The sequence below is a fragment of the Hyposmocoma kahamanoa genome, unplaced genomic scaffold (assembly GCF_003589595.1).
Source record: "Hyposmocoma kahamanoa isolate Upper Pololo Valley unplaced genomic scaffold, ASM358959v1 232, whole genome shotgun sequence".
Classification (NCBI taxonomy): Eukaryota; Metazoa; Arthropoda; class Insecta; order Lepidoptera; family Cosmopterigidae; genus Hyposmocoma; species Hyposmocoma kahamanoa.
Genome location: NW_020653750.1, coordinates 7,211,376 through 7,233,959, shown reverse-complemented (window position 1 = coordinate 7,233,959; position 22,584 = coordinate 7,211,376). Strand labels below are relative to the sequence as shown.

General features: G+C 39.0%; 1 protein-coding gene across 1 annotated transcript in view; it reads left to right on the top strand.

Moving 5' to 3' along the window:
* The first annotated feature begins 593 nt into the window (after positions 1-593).
* LOC113228646 (probable pseudouridine-5'-phosphatase) overlaps positions 594-22,584 on the top strand; it is a 30,367-nt gene continuing 8,376 nt past the window's right edge. The window contains exons 1-5 of the mRNA XM_026462003.1: positions 594-600; positions 1,374-1,559; positions 12,654-12,736; positions 20,387-20,522; positions 21,405-21,535. Coding sequence (XP_026317788.1) covers positions 594-600; positions 1,374-1,559; positions 12,654-12,736; positions 20,387-20,522; positions 21,405-21,535 — 543 coding nt within the window. The remainder of the gene's footprint in view (positions 601-1,373; positions 1,560-12,653; positions 12,737-20,386; positions 20,523-21,404; positions 21,536-22,584) is intronic.

Here is a 22,584-nt window from a genome sequence, read left to right as displayed (position 1 = left end):
TTATTAGATTGAAAGTCCTATTTGATTTTGGAAGAACACGTAGTGCTTTCTTTCAGAAATACCTTAGCTTAAATCTATTATTTTGTTTTATTCTACTTGACTCCATGCGCAACAAGTAGCGCCACTACGCGGTTGGAGGTAGTACTAGCTTTTTTGTAGTTTTATGGTTCGGATATCATATATATTTAGCAATATTGTTGAAAGGAATGGAACAGATTCATAGGATGGAGGTGAAATTTTGATGCGGATGATGGCAAAATCCCCGTTTTGTTAGTACAGGCATAAGTCTATAATGTACAGACGATGCCTTAAGATACCTCACCTCTAACCGACCATTTGGTTCTGAGTAGATAAGTGTAAGGAATAGTGTTAAACAAAACTTAACCTTAACCTTAATTTTTATCCTGTAAGCCGTAGTAGTTAATTTCATTGTGACATCCTTATTGCATCATTAGCAAATGACATTTTAAGGAACTGTTGAAGCCAATTTCATCTTTAATGTATACTTACTTAAATACAAAATACAAATATCACCCATAAACTTGGACTGCCTTTACACTTTTCTGTTGAATGCTTAAGAAGGCTTTCAGAACATGTCAAGTATTTTGGGGCAGCGACTGTACTGCTAAGTGAAATCTATTTCTATGGGCACTACCATATAAAAAGAAATTATAACGAAAATTGTGCTAAATAACGGCGTAACTCATTTATTCGAAAAAAGGTCGTATTGAAGTTGTGAGCAACAAAAAAATATAAACGACACTTTGCCCGACCAAGTACTAAGAATGCAACTGCTCTCTATATGACAAGGTTTTCTTTAATTAATTTCTAGACGTATAATATGCAGCAACGATTAAAATTTAATCAAAATATACATAATAGCAATTGACAAATTAAGTTACAACGTTATTCCACCCGTTCTAATGTAGTGTAAGGTTTTTAAGCAAATACAACTTTATGGTGATGAAAACTGAGCCTATATTATCGATTTCTGTACAATAGTTGCGTTATTGACCAACAACGTTCCGTTGTCCGTTGTTACGCAGTATACTATGTTCCATATTCTACATATTATTATTATATACTATTAAGCTATAAGATCTCTTTCATGAAACAGCATTTAAAAATTGAAAATTTCTGTCCAAACGACATCTGAAATTAAAATGTCAGTTTTAAGTTGCCATTGAAGTAAAAAGCACACAAATAAGTAAAAAGAAGAAGAAGAATTCCGGTCAAAAAGTAAATTGAACTACAGCACAGCTTAACAAGCGAAATAAAATTAGTACAGTGCTGTTTAAAACAAACAAAATTGTATTCGATAAATTATGTTTGGTAGGTATGCTTCAGATGGTAATGAGAGGTTTATTCCAAAGAGGTGGTAATACGAACCCCTTTCGCGTGGAATAATTGTCTGAAGATAACTGCAAGGGTTATTCATCAAAAAGTTGTTGGCAACGTAGTTAAAGTAACGTCGAGAAGACGTTTTACTAAAAAATATGGCGAGCAACCATTACGGCGTGTAACACACTGCATATTTGATCTTGATGGAACAATACTTGGTATGTAAGAGATGCATCTACTGTAATGGATTCATGTAAAATGCAGTAATAACAGAGCCAATCTTACAGGAGTATACGTAATTTTTAGAAACACCAGCAACATGTAAATTTAATAAATTAACAATTTATTTCTGTAATTTATATTTTAAGACCGGTGGTTATTCACTAAATAATTATCAATAGTTACAGGGTTCTTACCGCGGTATATCTTTGGAAACTGGGCACGGGTAGACTGGCCAGCGGCAGCTAAAAAAATGCTTCAACTTCTGTTGCGCGTGTGGATACAGTGAGTGTGGTTTATCGGAAATAAGTGATTGACATTGGTAACGCCACAAATAATACAAATGAAGATAGTGGTTAACAGCGAAAGAGGGTAGACTGTCATCTGTCTGGCCTGTGACCCCGTGACTATTGTGCGTGTAAACGTTCCGAAAGATTAGGAAATTAAAAAGAACTCGTACTGTGGTAAGAAACCTGTACTAGACAATCATTTATTTCTCTAATTGTTTAAAGTCTGCTATCGAAAATCACCAGTCATATTCTGAATAATAAACGAGGAAGGAAGACACTTAACTTGACGTTAGTGGAATCATTGATAGTGTCGATGGAGCTATAAATAACACTTAAAAAAGAAGAATGACTAACTCGTATACCGTTACTCGTTATACAACACGGTCATCATATTTCCGGTCGAGGAAAACAGGGAAGATACCTATTCCGTTAAATAAGTATTATGGCATCCTCGTACATATCTCTGTTCGGTGATACGTCCTGAGCATAGCATAATAATACAAGCATGGTAACTCCATATTAACGTAGCAATGCAGCTTCTATGTGTGCACCCGCCGCGTGTCGTGTACGGAGGCACACATACGCATAATTTCGCGATGCACTCGCGTTGCATAGTGCTGGTCGTCTCACGCTCCCTTCATTATGCGAATGTGTGCGTCCAAACACGGCGTGTGGTGGACCAGCGTGCACACATACATGCCGCATTGCTACGTTTCTATGGAGTTAACCATACCTGTTTTTAACCGACTTCAAAAAAAGGAGGAGGTTCTCAATTCGACTTATGTTTTTTTTTGTATGTATGTTACGCGATAACTCCGGTATTTGTGCGCCGATTTTCATGATTCTTTTTTGTTGGAAAGAGGGTACCTACATAGTGGTCCCATTTAATTTTAAAGAAAGTTATCCACCTCTAAGAGTGGCTGTTCACGCATGAAGATTCATTTTTATAAATAGCGCTTATATTTTATTATAAGGAGCAATCATTTTAATGGTTGATTTTGCTATTCTCTAATTCAAGGTGTTTTTCACTCACAATATACTTTGAGTAGAGAGAACCGATTTTTATTATCTCCTGTGTCAAGTTCCGTATAGTGGCGAACTAGGGGATGAATCCGGGTTTGCACGCTTTTCGGTAACCGATTTCAAAAAACTTGGCAAATAGATGTAATTCCACGTACTTTTGAGGTCGGTTTTTTAGTACTCTGTACTGAGATTATATTTATACTATGTCGTTAGTGCAGTTTAGTTATCGTTTGCGTTATGTCCCTAAAAATAAATCCCCGTCCCTCAATTCTGAAGGGAATGGTCACTGTATATACTGGATTGACTCGTCTACTTACGGATGTCCGCATTTGAGCCACACTAGCGATACCATCGGCATGGAGATAATAGTCTTCAATAACTGCAAATGACCACTTTCACATGCTTGCCTTCGAAAGGCCGTTTTACTAAAAAGTATGGACATTTACAATAGTAACAATACACCGCATATTTGAATGGACCTTGAACCTTATGAACACATTAAAAAATACATATCAAAAGGTCCCCCTTATGCAGGGAAAGGTAAAAATTGTCACAAAGAAAAACGTTATGTGGTTTGAAAATACTATAATATAATTTTATGATATTGCAACGTATTATTTCCATAATTAAGAATCTATTAAAATGACTAGCAAAATCACAGGTTAAGTTATTTGTATACTCAAGATGACTTGAGTATACAAATATTTGAACTTGCTCCACTTCCGGAGCTGAACCGTTGCGGCCTGGCTGTGGTGGAGGTTGCTCTGGACGATATGAAGTTTAGTGAGCGAGGGGGAAACCGCCATCAGTAGGCAGCAGCTCCTCGTTCACGTCCTCGCTCAGTTAGATGTCTCCCATCCCCGACACGCACTCGTCATCACTACTTCTTCACTACTTTACTGGCTTCAGCAGGGACGGGGTCAGAGAGGGCCAATTACCTTCTCCGGGGATGCCAGAGGAAGCGGAGGGCTCCGGGGAGACTTCCATTTATGTGGTTGCTGTGCCCGCCTTCTCAGGCGGTATATCCGTGTACAGGCCCCTCTTGGATCTGAACCTGGAGAAGACCGTGCCCAACTGGAAGGTTAGATGCCGGTCATGCCCCAAGACAGCAGGGACGAGTTCTTCCAGAAGGCTCACCACCACGAAGGAGTATTCACTTTGCAGCTGCAGCTTGTGGACCACCCAACGGTGAACCTCCACCCCATTTTCAATGAGAGGGGCTCCGCGGATGGCAGCCTGATCTTCTAGCCACTGGAAAGTGCATGTGTGTATGTGACACCTCAGTTTCAGGGAACCGTCGCTGTGTTCTGTGAACTATTGGCCAACGTCCTCCTTGCCGCACTCCTCCGCTCCATGCGCGAGGCGCTGACATAGGGCCTCCTGAACCATATCAGCATGCATCGGGGCTCCGTAAGTAGCCAGTTTTGGCCGACGTGATCACCGCCATAAATCTTGGCATGTTGGCTTCGGCGTAGGTTCCATGCTGGGCGAGCCCCTCAACCTTTCACCATTCTAGCTCGCCTCTAGGAGATATTGTCTCGTCAAGGCGGCCATGTTTCAGTCGAGGTCGATGGTCGAGGACCTCTGCATGCTCTTTACCGGTTTGCTATTAGAAGGGAGGGGGCCCTACCAGGGGGTGCGCGACGAACCCAGTAGACTGCACTGATGCAGTCTCTGGGCCACCCGCGCCACCCACTGGGGGCCTCGCCTATTCCTCCTTCGGCAGGGGGTTGTTTATCTTTTTGCGGCCGTCGCGTTCTCTTATAGGACCTTTCTTGTTTTTGTGGGCAGGGCGTCCCCTGCTCCCACTGGGGGTTGGAGGTAGTCGCTCGCTGTGGCCACTAGCCCCTTCCTTACGGATAGGTGCCGTGGCCTTGGGTTTGGGCCTGCGACTCACCAGGGTCCACCCTGCCTCGAGTGCCGTGTTTGAGGAGTTTTGCAATGCAAAACCCGTTGTGTGAGCGGGAGCCGCAGAACCTGAGATTCGGGCCTCTGCCGCTAGTGTCGTGCTAGCACCAACATAGGTGCTTGGTTGGCCTTGGGGTTTCCCCTTTGGCTTACCACTCACCGTAGGGCGCAGTTGTGTGAGTGTGTTCGATGGGGTACTTTTGGGTTTCCCCTCCTTTTGGGTTGTTTGACGATTTGAAAAAACGATCATTACTGTCCATCCATATTTGGATGCTATTTTCATGTATAAAAAATATTGTTTTTGGCGCCTTTTTCTCGCTATTTGTCACTGTTGTTTCTCCTTCGTAGTAACTGTATATTCTTAATCAAATAAACTGCAAGTAAACTTCCTTTGATCTTGCTCACTCATCTAATGCACTCATCCGAATCCCATTGATACAGTCAGCCATAATTGTAGAAAAAAAAATTAACGTGTTTTACATCTCTTTGCTGACAGTCTCAATTCATAATAAAACTGCAAATGCATTTTATCAGTAGAAGGTAAAGTTACACGTTTAATATTTCTGTAAAACTCATTAATGTATTGTATTTCTGCTACTGTGTTATTTCAGCTCTATTTCAGCCCTCCTAAAATTTTGCTATCTACACAGAAAAAAAGGGTTTCTACTAATAAGAAAGAGCAATTTCTCAAAATATTTGCTAATTCTGAAAAAATATTTATTAAAAGTAATAAAATATTGTCACTACAAAAATACTGCTTATCTTTTTCTAATACAATTTTACTCTTAACTTTATTCTAACTTTGAGACAAATACGTTCACTTCAAGATTTTATTTCATTTCTAATCAATTAATTGGAAATTACTTATATCAAGAAATTTTTACCTCTTACATCAAATTTAAATAATCTTAAATGAATTCAAAATTTCTTGGGTGTATTTTAAGAAAATATATTCTTAAACAAAAAAAGAAGTAGTTTTCTATTCAGATTAATATTCTAAATTCTAGAGTAAGTATATTCTTAAAGCAACATTTCGTTGCGTTTTCATAGTCAATCGTGTCGTGACATGTCGCCGAAGGCGCACGCGGTAACGATTACTTTTACTTGTGCTTGTAATCATAAAAATCATAAACAGTCATTTATCCAAAGAAACAATACGTAGTATCTTTAGTTTGTTAGGGTGTTCTTTATAGTCATAATTTTAAGAAATTTGGTTACAGCATGAAATCAAACTATATACACTTGTAACAAGCATAACATGCAATTAGTTCCATCACGCCACTGCTAGATGGCATTAGATGTACTCTGAAACGCGCTATCGTTTTGTTAACTTCAATAGTATAAAGTCATCTCATATATTTGGAATTGTTAGTGCTTTCTGCCGCTGTAGCATTTATACGGCACTGGATGGTCCTCAAGTATTTGAGAAGATTCCATATTTCCATCCTATTTCTGCTACCTTAAGGTTTGGCACTGTTGGGTCCATAACCCTGTAAATTTATCCTTTTTGATATTAGAAAACATAAATCTTCAGTCAGATAATTAAGTACCTCTCAATTTTTCATTCTTCTTTTTTTCAAATCAAAATCGGACATTTCTAGTAACTGTACGGGACGGCCGCTTGTAATAAATTAAAATAGTTTTAAGTACATACTTATCATATAGGTGTAACTTACTAGTTTCATAATTAAATATATTTTTGGTTCGGACTTTTACTTCGCAACTAGTAATTAAGTACAATAGATAGTAAATAGAAATAAAAGGCAAGCTTATTTTAGGAAAAGATTTCCTCAACAGAATATGTAGATATAAAGTGTTAAATAAAACCGCGGCTCTCGTCACGGTATTGCTGAGGTCTAGCTGAGCCGCCCGGCTCTCGTTAAGGTATTGCTCGAGCCCACCTCATAGCTTCGTATGCGGCCGTGTCCCCCCCGCGCCTCCCCGCGCTTCGACCCCGCAAACGCTGCGAAAAGGATAAAAGGCGCGCGCGACACGGCCAACGCGTTCACTCCAGCGCCGAGCTCGCCCGCAACAGCAACAAATAAACAGAAGACTCCGGCCCGCATTCAGTCCAGCGCCAGCCCGCAACAGCGACTATAGAAAAGACCTCAACAGTACCGTACAAAGCTGCAATACGGCTGTAACCAGCATTTCCTCTCCTCCCCGGATCCTCGCAATGAGTGGACGTGTCATAAACTCCGTTAACAAATTTTTCAAATTTTGAGTTAAAATTAAATTCCAACATAAAATCACTGTGCTACCAGGAGTGCATAAAATCAAGACAGTGCGGAGTGACAACGCGCGTGAGTGTTAGTGAATAAACGCAGCTAATTACATATAGTTGTCTTGGTCGAACTGTGTCTATCTCGCTCTAGTTTGGTCCCGCCCTCAACCGGAATTTCATTCGGAAGTGCAGGCGCATATAGCTTGCCTTGTTTCACCTCGGACTTCTCGCTTTTACATAATTTGCCTACCGATGACGGGATATTTTTGCCGTCGGAACATTTAGGCCTACAAAATTAATAACATCGCTTTTTGGACTTGTGTCACGCTTTGATCGCCGCTGACTTGTTGGCTTATTAAAATAGCAACAATGTCTGTTAAAAGGACACCACCTAAAACAGATCAAATGCTGAAAACACCATCTTCAAGCCACTATGGGTCCGATTCTTTCCTTCACTCGGCTTCCACTAGCTTCGGCCAGGACGATATTTATTTAAATGTAACAAAACGTCAAAAACAAAGTCTCCAAGCTACCACGGATCATACGAGGTCCTTTAGTGAGGAAATAAAAGCTATGTTTACCGAGCTGAAAACACAACAGGAGCTCAAGTTTGACACATTGAATACAGCCGTCAGCACCGTAATCAGTCAAAATGAAAGTATTAAAAAAACTGTTGATATTATGTCTAACCGATACGATGAGTTACTGCTCATTACGAACTCACTCGAAACAGAAAATGGTGAACTAAAGAAAAGGATTTCGGCATTGGAAGGTAAACTTGAAGCCTTTGAAAAGACCAGTCGTAACTCCTGTATCGAAATACGTAACATCCCTAAACTACCCAAGGAATCTGTACAGTCTTTATCAAATATCGTAAAGGATATTGGGTTAGCAGTCGGCCTAGAAGTACCGTTGCACAACTCTGACATAAAACATATCTACCGTGCCAAATCTGAGGCCATTGTGGTGGAATTTACAACAATTTATAACAAGGATTCCCTGATCTCCAAATATAAAAAACAAATTAAGTTCAGGAAAGAAAATAAGGACCACCCGTTTCGCACTGACGAGATCAAGTTAGAAGGACCCCCCCGCCTGATATTTATATCCGAGTCACTCACCACTAAAACCCGCAAACTCTTCCGCACTGCCCGTGAACTTGCTAAAAATAAGAAAATAGCTGCGGCGTGGACATCCTATGGGAAGCTATATGTTAAAAAACAAGAAGACTCGGCTTCGATCCGTATCTGTGAGGAAGCTGACCTTTATAAAATTACTATGTGACTATCGTCAACTTTAGAAACTTTTTATCACATTATGAATTCCTGTCATAAGTTAGCTATAAGCATTATGTTACTTAACCCATATTTCTACCTTGTCACTTTCTTATCTTTATCGTTACAAATTGTTCATAATTATAATACTATTATGCCTCTCATAAAAACTCACACACCATCTCTGTACACGCACACGTACACTCAACTACTCCAACACACAAAACAATCACAACTTTTCCTACATTCTTATGGCGATGTAATGATCGTACTGTGCTTAGCTTTTCGTTATTCTAGTAACAAATATAGTGAAAAAACCTCTTACAATGGTAAACTAAGCTATGATGCGGTTTGCCGTTGTATTGGGTTATTCCCAGACTCAAATAAAATTTTAAAATATTATTTTAATATAGTAAAAAACAGCTGCGATTGTGTCATGCGGGGTTACGGTATCATGCCCCGTCTGACGGGATCGTAATGGCCTTCAACAAAACGGAACCTCTTAGTTTGAGTCTGGATTCACTGATAATAGCAAATACAATATCCTGTAGCATTGAAGATGCAAAAACGTATGTAACGAGCGACAACTCATTAAATATTATTTCGCAAAACATTAGGAGCCTTACTTGTAATTTTGACAGCTTTATTACCCTCATTTCCAGATCAACTATTCATTGGGATGTGATTGTACTGACTGAGTGTTGGCTACTTACGACCAAATTTATACCGCCTCTGAATGGTTATAATTACGTATGCACAACAAATCAAAAAACACAAAATGAAGGTGTGGTTGTCTATTATAATGAGAAATTAAATATCTCGAGCGAAGAGCCTTGTATTGTAGACGCAAACTGCATTTTACTAAAACTTAATTCGGAAACTTGCATATTGGCCATTTACCGTCCACCAAGTAATTATGACACTTCCCAATTTAATTTATCCCTTGACGAAATATTAACTAAATTTAATTGTTACAAAAATATTGTTCTATGTGGTGACATAAATATTGATATCGTCCCTTCGACCAATGACAAGCGCTCGCATGAATATCTCATAATTCTGGCGAGTCATAGCTTACTACCGGGTCACACTGCTGTAACCCATGGCAAAACCTGTTTAGATCATATGATGATCAAGTCTAAATTAAACCCTACATGTATTGTATTTGATTCGACCATCACTGATCATCAATGTGTTGCACTCACTCTTAAACTTAGCACTGGACTGAAATGTTCTTCTAAGCACAGTTTTAGAATTAATTATGATTATATGGATCACGAAATGGGTAACTTAAATTTTACAACAATCTTAAATGCAACTGAAGTTAATACTGCCACTGATACATTACTTAATTTAGTAAAAATGACAATCACTAAGAATTCGAGACTAGTCAACATACCCAACAGAAAAAGAGTTTATAAGCCATGGATTACAACAGCTCTGCTCAAATGTATGCGAAACCGAGACAACCTTTTCAGAAAACTAAAAAAAGACCCTAATAATGAGGTGTTAAAATTAACTTTCAAAAGATACAGAAATTTTTGTACTTCGATGATAAGGAAAGCTAAAATAACCTACGAAAAGCACGAGATTGAGAAGAGTAAGAATAATAATAAGTCAATGTGGACTGTAATTAAAACTATCTGTGGTCATAACAAAGTAGTGGATCATTCACCTAGCTTGATAGGGCAACAGAACCCGTACAAAAGCATCAATGAAGTTAATAGGTACTTTGTTGGTGTTGGTGAACAACTTGCCCAGCAATCCTTACTTAACGCGCTGCCGTCTGACCCGGTTTGTAATGGGTGTACACCGTCCCCCAGCAGTTCACTTGTACTGATGCCCACTGACGTGAATGAGGTCTCTAGACTCATTGCGAATCTTAAAGATGGTAGCGCTGTGGGTCTGGATCAGGTATCAGGAAAATTTTTAAAGAGATACGTTCAAATTCTCGCATTACCTATCACACACATTTGCAACTTGGCTCTCTCAACTGGAGTTTTCCCTCGGGCTTTCAAGACTGCTCTCATTAAGCCTATTCACAAGAGTGGGGGCAGAGACTGTGCCAACAACTTTAGACCTATTTCCATTCTTCCAGCGATGTCTAAAATCCTAGAACGCATTATGAATAAAAGGCTTATCGGTTACTTGGAGTCGCACAACTTTATTTCACCTTCCCAATATGGTTTTCGTACTGGATTTTCTACTGACGATGCAGTTCATGAATTAGTAGACTCTATAGTGACCAATCTTGATAACAAGAGAAAATGCCTTGCCATATTTATTGACTTGGCAAAGGCTTTTGACACAGTCTCTGTACCCCTTCTCATTCACAAGCTCGAGGAGACGGGAGTGAGAGGAATTACTCTTGAGTTATTTAGGGATTACTTGACAGACCGGAAGCAGTGTGTTAGGATCGACCAATGGCTGAGTGATGAGCTCCCTGTGACATACGGCGTCCCCCAAGGTAGCATTCTTGGGCCTACCCTGTTCTTGGTCTTTATTAACACCTTATGCAACCTAAATCTCCGTAATAGCAAAATACTTACATTCGCTGATGATACGGCGCTTTTCTTCAGCGGCCGAAGCTGGGACGAGGTCTTTGTCTCTGCGCAGTGCGGTTTCAATGTTGTGTGCGCATGGTTGCGGAAGAATTTATTAACCCTCAATGTATCAAAAACCAAATACATGGCCTTTGCACTTCGATCCCATCTTCTACCGTCGTTGAATCTAACTCTTAGGGCGCATACATCCTGTAACCTGGGACGCCTAGATTGCCGCTGTCCGTCTCTTATAAGAACTGAATCTATTCGATATCTGGGAATCATCATAGATCAGACGCTTACCTTCAAACCTCATATCGAATCTGTAGTACCTCGTTTACGCAAGCTCATCTATATTTTCAGGACCTTGCGGTATGTTGCAGACCGGAAAACGCTAACAACGGTCTATTATGCCCTTTGCCAATCTATTATTGGGTATTGTATAACGTCGTGGGGTGGGACATCCAAAACTCATCTCATTGAACTGGAGAGGGCTCAACGGGCTATATTAAAGGTGGGGGCTAGTCTTCCTTACCGTTACCCTACTAGTGACCTTTATAAGAAATGGGATGTCCTTACCATTAGACAACTATTTGTTCTTAACACAGTCCTCAAAAAGCACTCCCTTCTGATATATGATCCGGATCTGACCAAAGACAAACGTAGAAAGGGCATGGTTTGTCAGGCCCAACCAGTTAATACAGGATTCTCTCAGCATTTCTTTTATTTTCTTGCACCCTACTTGTATAACAGATTAAATACTAAACTTTCCTTTTACGCGCTAACAAAGACAATCTGTAAAAAAATTATCACTGACTGGCTTAAGACCCAAAATTATGACGGCACTGAACAATTACTGTCTGTCCTTGAATGACCCTACAATTCTTTTGACTGATCAACAGTACTCTCGCCTAAATATCCACATTCGCAATTCACGCTATTACATACCACACACCCCATACTCACCCTACTCACCACACTTAATATTCACCAAATCAAGCAACTACACATGCCCCACATTCATACTCTCTATTATAGTTGAGTCTTAGAGGTTATTTTTGCTTATTTTAGTTCTCGTTTTTTATTATAGCGTGGAACTTAGTTTTAGATTACATGTTAAGTTTCTTAGCGTTCTCATATATCATAATCAATATGTCATAAACATATTATACATCTGTGGAGTGGAAGCCTGGTGACCTGTAATACAGGTTTTTTATAAACCTATCTCGGGCACCAGTCTCTCACAAACCAGCATGCCCAACTTGTTTATATTTTTCTGTAAGCTAATTGTTATCATAAGCTAGTTTGTGATGAGAAATAAAGTATCATTTCATTCATTCATTTCATTCATTCATTCATTCATTCATTCATTCATTCATTTTTATTTCGACCCTCACCGTCTCGGAGCGTAAAGAACCACTAGCTCAGTGGCGGTACGAATCCCGTGCCGTACAGTAACAAATAAATATTTTGTTGAATCTAGAGTGGCTTTGTGACTTGAAGTAAATTAATTTGCTCTTGGATTAAATATTTTTGTCTTGTAACGAAAATACACTTTTGAGACGTTTTTTTACTATTATCAAGTAATTATTCTCTAGCGTCTATAGGGAGAGAATCGTTTTGTTGGATTTAATAAATTTGTGTTCATAAAAAGAATTTTGTCTTTTTCTAAGTAATCTGTTTTTACCGTGTAGGTGTTCACGGACCCGAATTTGAACCGTAAATTTTTTTGTTAGTTATTTTTTAAGCTTGCCCCTTTGCAATCATGGGGTGTGTTAAACCCTTAACGAGAAGTTGTAATGCTTTTCAGAGAGAAATATTTAAATTTCAGATACCGAGCGCATGTACCATGAAGTAGTTGGTGAACTTTGTAACAAATATGGCAAAAAGTATACGAAGGAATTAGCAAAGGAGGTATGCTTTTTTCATTACGTCGTAATGTGGATATTAAATGGACCGTAGGGCACAAGAAATAATATGTAACTCAGTAGATTTTTAGTCACCCAAAGAATTATGGACCTGGTTATGTTGGGTATCTCTCTCCGAGATATTTTTTTTGATACCAAGTGATGAGACTAATAAGGCGTGCGCCTGATGTTAAGCGACAGGCCTGTCCTTAACAGTTGCAGTGCCACTCAGAGCTTTAAAACACAAAGAACTGAGGGGCACTGCCACTGCGCCCGTCACCCTGAGACATAAGTTGATAAGTCTCATGTGCCTGTAATGTAAAAAGTCACCAGCACCCTTACCCTTCAAAACAGGAACGCAGCTCACATTACTGCTTGGCGGCAGAAATAGGTAAGGTGGCTGTACTTCCCTGGATGAACTCTTTCACAAGGGGTCTGCTACAAAACTTCAGTAACACAGAGATCCGGAGAGGAATGAATCTGAAGGTGAGGTATTGCAACGCCAGCCTACATTTTAGGAGGTGGTGTGTGGGACCGCCGCTCGCGTCCCGCAACCCGCGCGCTGACAATTAATATGAATAAAATAAGAACAGGCGGAGAAAATTTGACACAGATCCGTTGTTGATAGCACCTGATGGCGAATGACGGGGCAGCAAGCACCGCGGCGCACAGAGGAGTATTTGCATCAATAACCTGGCCAAAATTATTTATTGTAATTTATGATATGGTAATGCATAAATAAACTATATAATATGTTTTTCAAAGTGTATTTTAAGATTATAAAGAACAAACATCATTTTCAAAGTACAAAATTAGTCATCAAAATCTGATTCGTAGGTAACATCATCCTCTTCTTCGTCGCTGCTTTCAGTTTGACCATATTGCGTTTCAGGAAGCAAAAGGCTTATTGTTTCAGAAGAAAAGGCTTACTCTTTTTACGTGGCTGTGGTCTGCTGCTGCTAAGTAATGGATCGGAAGTTAATAATAGCCTGTTTAATATATCTCTATTGCACGTCACCCTTGAAAATTTACGGGAGAAGTTTAGTCGATAGCGCTTAAAATGCTTGTTTCTTGCTTCCGCAGCTTCTTCTGAGAGCTGCCCGATTGGTAATACAAAATGTGAAATAACAACAGCACCATGTATTAAAATTTTGTGTACAGTGGGTGACATTGGATGCCACCCATATAGCTGTACATACAGTTTAGCAGTGTCGTATGTGTAAACACCGAACTTCTCTACATCAATCGTATACCCACTTGACATGGTTTCTAGGATCACTTTAAATCTTTGGATCAAATTTTTGTCTATTCCAGTAATTCGGGAAGCTGTATCAGGGTCTGCAAAAAATCTTCTAGACGTATTACCATCGTTGGTGTTCCCAAACCCTGCCTTTGGTATATCAACTAAAAGGCCCATTTCGTCTCTAAATGCTTTTTGAATTTCTTCTTTTCTCTCTTTCGTAATTTTTTTTTTCTATATCTGATCTTGCTTGCCATTTTTTAATTGTCAACTTATAGGACAGATGTAATAATGATTCGAAGAATCTAATTCTGGCATGTAGGCTAGAAAGCCCAAATCTTAATGTTTCAGGATTAATATCTTTCCTTCTTTGGCTCAAATTATTAAAATCTTTGGAAGTTTGGCCACAAATATAGCATCTCATTGTAGAAGCCGTGTTGGTGGCTGCATTGCAAATCTTAGCGTCCACCATTGTTGGTAGTAGGATGTGTCTGATATGAAGTATCCCGCTAGTAGTTGAGATTTCGGTTTTTTTTAAATTTCTTTCCTGTCTCTCTATATATTTCATTTCTTCGTTGGTTACGTCTTTAGTTTCGTGAATGAAACGTATTCTTATCGGTCTGCAGTACCTCGGAGATGATGGCACTGGATTCTGCCATAAAGTTCTTTTTGGACCAGTAGTATATGTTTGTAGTCGTAACGGGACAAGCGAACTTTGGAAGATATTTGCATCACTATCACACATGTTTTCAAACTTTTGTTTGTATTGGGATTGCTGGGAGCCGTCACAGCCCCATTTTGTGATAAGTTGCAAGTTGTTCTTTTCTTCTACTGTACAAGTTTCTATAACTTCTGCCAAATACTTGCACAATCGTAACGAAGTATGGTCGAGTAAGTCTTGTAATATAATATCAGCACATGTTTCAGTAACACTTATGGATTGTTCCTTTGGATAGCATTCCTGTTTTGCAGAATAGCAAGGATAAATACTTCTATTTGCCTTGTGTAATATTTCCCACTGCCTCCGAGTGAAATCTCCCTCCACAAAGATAGCCAATGCCTCAGATGGCGAGTGTTTTGTGATTTTGTTCTTATTTGCCGAAGACATAACCTTTCGGAACTTTTTACCTCTTGTCGGAGTTAAGGTAACATCTTTTATGATTTTCGACACTTCTGTATTTCCTTCAGCACGTTGACTCATTTGTGCAGCATAAGTTAACTGTTCAGCAGGTACTTGCTCTTTCAAGTCTTTTGTTTTTCGTCGTTTACTTCTTTCACTTGACTCGCTAAACTTCTTTCTTGGTCGTCCCGATTTCTCCGTAGTCCAAATGTAAAATTTAATTGAGTTATTCAGCCATTTTTCATTACTTTTCAGAAAACGCGTTTCCGTGTAATTAGCTGCTGCCCATTTTCGCTTAAAGGTGGACTTAAACTGATATAAAATACGTTTTATTCTATGAAGTTCGCCATCTGGACATTTTGTCAGTTCTCTAAGCTTTTTCTCCAAAAATAAAATTTTTTCGTCTAAATTCTTACTTGGACATTCTTGTATTATGTTATACAATGACATTTTAGTCATTTCTTTGAAAGATCTAGAAGAACCTGAAAAGAAAAGAAGGCATATACAAAACCAATAAAAATATGAAAATAAATACTTTTAAGTTTAAACATGTCGTAGACAAAATGGGGGAAGAAAGTGGAACTATTTCGTTTAAGGTCATTTTAAGGAAACCCTGAACTTAATTTTGATGAAGATATAATAACTGGATACGTCCCGGGACATATACAAAAACACTAATATTGAAAATATTACAGTAATTTATTTATAATTGTTTAAATAATAAACGAAAAATTATTTCCTTAAATACAAGTAGGAATAAAACGCTTCATATTGAAGTACATACCTTCACCTTCCATATTTAAAACAGTTATTTAAAAAATACCACTCAAAACACCACGGGAACAACGTTATGCAAATGACGTCACCAAGTATTACAAACCAATGCTGATTGAATACTGAGTTCAGATTGCTCGTGTAAATAGGGATAAACAGTGGGAGTCACGAGGGGTGGGGATATGAAGTAGCAGGTAATTAGGTCTAAGAAATGGTCGGTTGCAGTGAAATTTAAAATACTTTACATTTTTTACTTTTGGCCAGGTTTTTGATGTAAATACTCCTATGTGCGGCGTGCCGTTAGACCTATGCTGGGTAATTTGCAAATTTTGGTATAAATATGAATTTAATACTATAGGGCTTTAGTTGAAAACCAAAATTTAGAGGGTCTCTGTAGTAGTTAAAGAGAAATATCTCCATATAAAAATTATGTGCAAAGTTACTTACTTGACTTTTTGTCTATTTTCAGGATTTTATATCATCAATTAAGGTACATCCTATCGTGAAACAAAGTAGCACATTCTTTAGACAATATCCTTAGGTGTATTGTGTATTTTTTGTAAGATGTTAACTTAACAATAAGTACCAAAATCATTTGACCAAGCAAAATAGTTTTTCCCGCTTCTCCTTCGATGACTCGTCTTAACGACGTCCAAGGTAACGAAACAGCCAGCAGAAAATACATGCAATGCAAATAACATAGATGGGGTACAACGATGTTTGGTGGAATTCCCAGAAAAGGGTATAGGAACGTAAGTAGGCAGCCAATGCGCTGAACTGACAACCTTGTCGAAATGGTGGGTAAATATGGGATGAGGAAGGCACAAGAAGGGCATTGAAAAAAACCAGCACTTAGCATTGGGTGGACAGAGGTTGAAAAAAGAAGAATAAGATTTATAAGATGTACTTAATGCAAATTTTTCCACACCTGCGACTGTAGTTAGTGTGAGGCCAGACGAACGTAATTTTGTAAGTTGTGAGTCGTGTAGTTTGCGCTGCATTCGGTTTCGTATAAAAGTACGGTTTGTTTCACACGACGACGCAAAATGAGTTATCTGCCGACACACGGGCGTAATGACGACTAACTTTCGGTCGCATCGTGTGAGGGGCTGGCGCGGGCCGAGGGACACACACTCCATAAAACGGTCGAAAATTATTTACCTACTACTACTACATACAACAAGGTACAATCTGCAACACGCGCAAATGTGTGCGAGGCGTGGCAGGGTTACCCATCACTTTCTTGCACTATTATGTTACGTGATCAGAGCGGCAACATAGCGAAGATGCTAACGCGAATCTATTATCTGTGATATTAATAGAATCCAGAATCCTAATGATTACACATATCTATTATGTATTTATATCGATATAATATCATATTTTTCATCAACTCCCTAACTAGAGTAATATTGAAGATTTATTTAAAAAATATATTAGAAGCACTCAAAATGTTATATTTTGGACATGTACTTTTATATAAGGTAACCAAGATATTTGAAATTGCGTGTCCAAGTTTATCATCATTACTTAGTTAATAATTAGGTATATTCGCTACTTACGTAATATTTATCGGCAATATGAATTGAAAAGTCGAGAACCCTTGTCTATTAGCTCACGAAGTCATGGCGCCTCATTCATTATATTCATATAATAAATCTGTATTTTTTATACCTACATATATTACCGTGCAGTAAATAAATGAAGAAAACAATAACTGAATGAGTCTCAGATATAAGTTTTTTTACTTACCTACTTCGTTTCATCTTTCGGAAAATGATGATAAACAGCCATACACAGCACAATTCACGACCATTACGAATAGTAAAACAAAATGATGATTATATTAACGTACAAGTTTCATAATGAATAAATGAAAACTATATTCAAATATCAAAGCCGTCTTCGCGTGAAAACAGCTCGCCGGCAGCCTTGTTGTCGTTCAGTCAATGTGACCGGTAATGTGCCGGGCGTGGTGCGGTATCTAAAGCTAGGGAGGGGCGGAGAGTGTCCGTTCTCTTTACTTTTTGTTCTCTGGCAGGGGTGAGGGAAGGGGTCACTTTGGTATAAGCATTTAAATAGCAACTGAATAAAATACGTTCGTTTGGCGCTCCAACTGAATTTCGGTCCAGCGTAAACTGCGCAACTCACAACTCACAAAATTGCGCTCGTCTGGCCTCACCCTCAATACCATAATGAATGAGTTCGTCCATGGAAATACTGCCACCTTATCTATGTCTGCCGCCAAGCAGGCTGACGGACGAAGTGGGAGTACCCCTCAGATCTTTGTGATTTAAAGCTCTGAGTGGCACGGCGACTGTTATGGACTGGCGTGTCGCTTATCACCAGGCGCACGAGTGGTTCTTGCCGTCGTCACTTGATATCATAAAGAAAAAAACTATGGGCTTAGAGCGCAATACGATTGTAATATATCGATGTCTGAATGTCTTATTGTGTTGGACATCCTGAGGTATTAATGAGGTTACCGTGCTTGCAATGTACAGCAATAATGTTGCTTAAGCAATTACGGATGGTTTCCAGGCCTGTAGGTCGCAGCAGGTTTCTTTGATGCATAATTTATTATATGTCGTTGGTCGGTTGGAAATGAAATAATTTTTTGCGGACTTGAATTGCGTAGATTTATTTTTTCAAACAAAAATCCACAAAACAGTCAGGCGCGACCTTGAGACCTGCAAAAAGCTCCCAAACGTTGATTTGCATGAAAAAAAAACAAACCCTATAAGTAATTATAATGACGAGCAAGTAGAAAGTCAACTTTGTTTACCTTGGCGTGCTGTGGTCAGCAATATATTTCTGAGGCCGCCTTTAAATTAGACGCTTATTTTCATACAATATTTAAAAGCGTAGTTGCATTTCGGCACTGTCACGACGTTGATTGTAACAACAAATTACTGAACGCGCGGCTGCAGCGCCACAGTCACGCCACTGCAGCGCTTGTATAAGCATCTAATTTGAAGGCGCCCTGAGATTGAGAAAACAATGTATTTTCTTGTGCAAACTTTCTAAATATCGTAACAGTGGTGTCACGGGCAGCTTTATTAATTGCGCATTATTAATATGGACCGATCATTATGAATAATGACCGAGAGTATGAGCCAGATTGATGAATTGATTATTTTGAGCGATCAGTGTTAATGTCCCAATCGTGTTTGATTTCGCAGCTTAATGGTTTATTTTTGAAGTCACAAAAAGAAGGAAGCATGCTTCTAGTATATAATAATATTACTATATTAAATCTATTACAGCTGATAGTGTACTGGTATTAATTGTAGTGATTTGTGTTCTATGTATGTTTGAATCCATGGCCAAAAATGCAGCAAGGAAGCTTGGTATCCTTTCCAGGGTAAGGCGTGACTTTACACCGGGACAGTTGCTTCAGCTGTACCAAGCACAAGTCCGGTCGTGCATGGAGTACTGCTGCCACCTTTGGGATGGCTCTGCTACATACCAACTGGCCACTTTGGATTCAATTGACAACCGTGTCAAGAGGCTTATAGGTAACTCGGAATTAGTGGAGGCGAAGCTGCAGAGCCTTGACCACCATCGTAAAGTTGCCTGCTTATCGGTATTTTACAGGATATGTCGCGGAGAGTGTGCGACGCAATTACAGGATTTAATTCCGCCTTCCCCTTTCCATCATCGGGGGACTAGGCGTAGGCTTGGGTTCCACCCCTATGTTGTGGATATTCCAAAGATTCGCACGAAGCGTTATGCTTCCACATTTATTTGGCGAACGGCTATGGAGTGGAATTCCCTGCCTGCAGACTTGTTCCCTGAACGTCATAACTCGGGCCTTTTCAAGGCGAGAGTGAATAGGGATTATTCCGGTGTGCATGCTCCATCGTTGACCTCATCGTCACTTTCTACCAAATGCGCACTAATTTATAAAAAAAAATCATAGTTATATTTGTATGGTTAGTAGCTCTATTTGTGAATTACTACTGATTTAAATATACGTGTTTTGAATTTCATTATATTTAATTTTAATTCATGTTTCTGTGCGCGTGTTTTATATATCTGCGTGTCCACAACAGCGGGGACAAGCTGAAAACCAGTGCTATGTATGAGCATATGCTATACATAGCGTGTGCTGAGCTTGTTCCCCTGCCACACTATAATTGAAATTGTTAAGTTTGTAAATTATAATTTTTATGTCACGTAACTTATTCAAATGTTTAATATTTTGTGTGGAGAATCAATTGTTTAAATGGTTTAATAATGACCGAATGCCCGTGGTTCAATTTGAAAAATCGAGACTTAATGTGGCGCACATAATTTATCATTTCGACCAGGTATTACCAAAACACGACAAATCATTTGTTTTATTACTTTGACCAAGACCGGGTGGTCACTATTCATACTAACCGGGACTGGGAAATATGATTCATACGGTTCATAAATTATATTGCACATTTGGTACTGGCATTATTAATACTGACCGGCCATTATTCATAGTGACCGAGCTTATCGACTTGCTCGTAACAGTGGCATGGATTTTTCAGATGATAGGGTTAACAGACCACGACGTTAGTCAACGACTGGTAAAAGAACTGCTTTTACCTATCTCGGCTTCATTTTTTGAACGAGAGCTGGAAAGCGCGTGTCGAAAATCATTGCCATTTGCTCCTCTCCGACAAGGTAAATCATACAGATAAGGTTTGTATATATTATATATTTGAAATATAATACAGACTGAATTAACATCAAGTAAACCTATTATATATTTCAGGAACTGAAAAGTATACCAATATCGCTTATATTGTAAATGATTTCATTTTTAAATTAATGGTTTTGCAACTAAACTCCCAAAGAAAATAAAATACCAAGTACCAAGGTGTTGCACGCAGTTTTGCGTATGGCTTAATAATGAATACAATGTCATTGTTTAAAAGATAAGTGCTTAAGTTCGGACATTTCAAATAATTTCCAAGAACCAATTTAGAAAAAATAATTTCCAAATTAGTCCAACAGGGAATTGAACCCGGGATCTCCTCATCCAGCACCCACAATGCAAACCGTCGTGCCACCGAGGTCGTCAAATGAAATGAAATGAAAATATGTCGCCTGTCACGTTTGCTAATTATGTCATTGAATCACGCTAGAAACCTAACGGTTCCGTCGCGTCTTGGACACTCCTTTTAATAACGACGGAGCTTTTGCTTCAAATTATGTATATAAACCAATATAATCGGTACTCTAAGGCTCGCTTCTAGAGAAGAGGGCTATGCCACAGTTCGCCAGGTTGCTGGCGCAATAATGATTGTGGATTTTACACGCTTTTTCACACGAAAAGTTTTAAAATATTTTTGACACGCAGGTGTACCACGATGTTTTGCTGAATGTTAAAGCAAAACATTATGATCATCAGTAAACCAAACTCCACATGATCGAAAAAAATCTAGCTGTGCTTTTTATAAGAACTTAATTGGAGAGAACTTCTTGTAATTAGGTTTTTACGGTATAGAAAATGTGCCTTGAAAAAATTTTATTAAAAAAAAAGAAATTACTTTTTGTTCTCAGGTGTTGAAAAGTTACTAACTCATCTTCACAAATATAAGGTTCCTTTAGCTTTGGCCACTAACTCTACAGAGCCTATACTGCGATTGCACATGATGATGAGACCGAAACTGTTTTGTTTGTTTCACCACAAGGTAAGTGATACAGATTGAAAAGAAGGTACTTCTGGAAGTTTTTAAGTAGGCTTCGGAATCAAGTTAGCCGGAGCGAGAACTATTTGTTCAGTATTTTCGGATGGTTCTTACCCAGATGGTTTACTCAGTGCTAATCAGACGATGATCTTGACCCGATGTCTTGTCCTAACAACTCCATGTTCGGAGATCTAACTGCGGCTACAGTGACGCGGACAGCGTGGCTGACTTCAAGGCCACAATAATATCATAATATAATAAGACAGTAGTGTAACTCCATACAAAGGTAGCGGCGGGGCTTGTATGCATGCATACCTGCCGCACGTTGTATGCGGACGCACACTTTTCCATAATCACGCACGGCACTCGCGTTGATTAGCGTGGATTATCACACGAGCCATTAATTATGGCATTGAACCATTCGCATGGTGTTTAAGAAATGACATCAAACAGTAGACGTGTGGTTGTGTTTATGATTGTTTGAACAAGAGTGCCTCAAATTAAGATTTCATTTCAATTTAATAATCATACTTCTATTATCGAGATATAAAACTATCAATCTGAGTACCTGCATTTGATAAAGGTTATTTACAGTAGAACAAACTAATCATAAATAGAAGGCGAACCAAACCATCGCTCTTGATTGATAATGAAGTTTTAACTAGGTATGTTTTATAAGACACGACTGTAAAAAAGCATAATTTACATTACATTTGTATTATTGTGTTTGTATTATTATTATGGTGAAATTACAGGCACATGGGACTTGTTAACTTGTGCCTCAGGGTGACAAGAGCAGTGGCAGGGCCCCTCAGAGCTTTGTAATTTAAAGCTCTGAGTGGTACTGCAACTATCATGGATAGGCGTGTCGTTTACCACCAGGCGGACGACTTGCTCATCTTTTTTTTTTTTTTTTGACGGAAAGAAATCTTTATGGATACCCCTGAGCAGGGAGACACAGGGATTATGTGACGGGTTATGGGACTCTCCCTCCAGACTGGAGGACCTACCCCACTAAAACCCCCCCGGGTTTCCCTCTCGCCGGTTGAGTC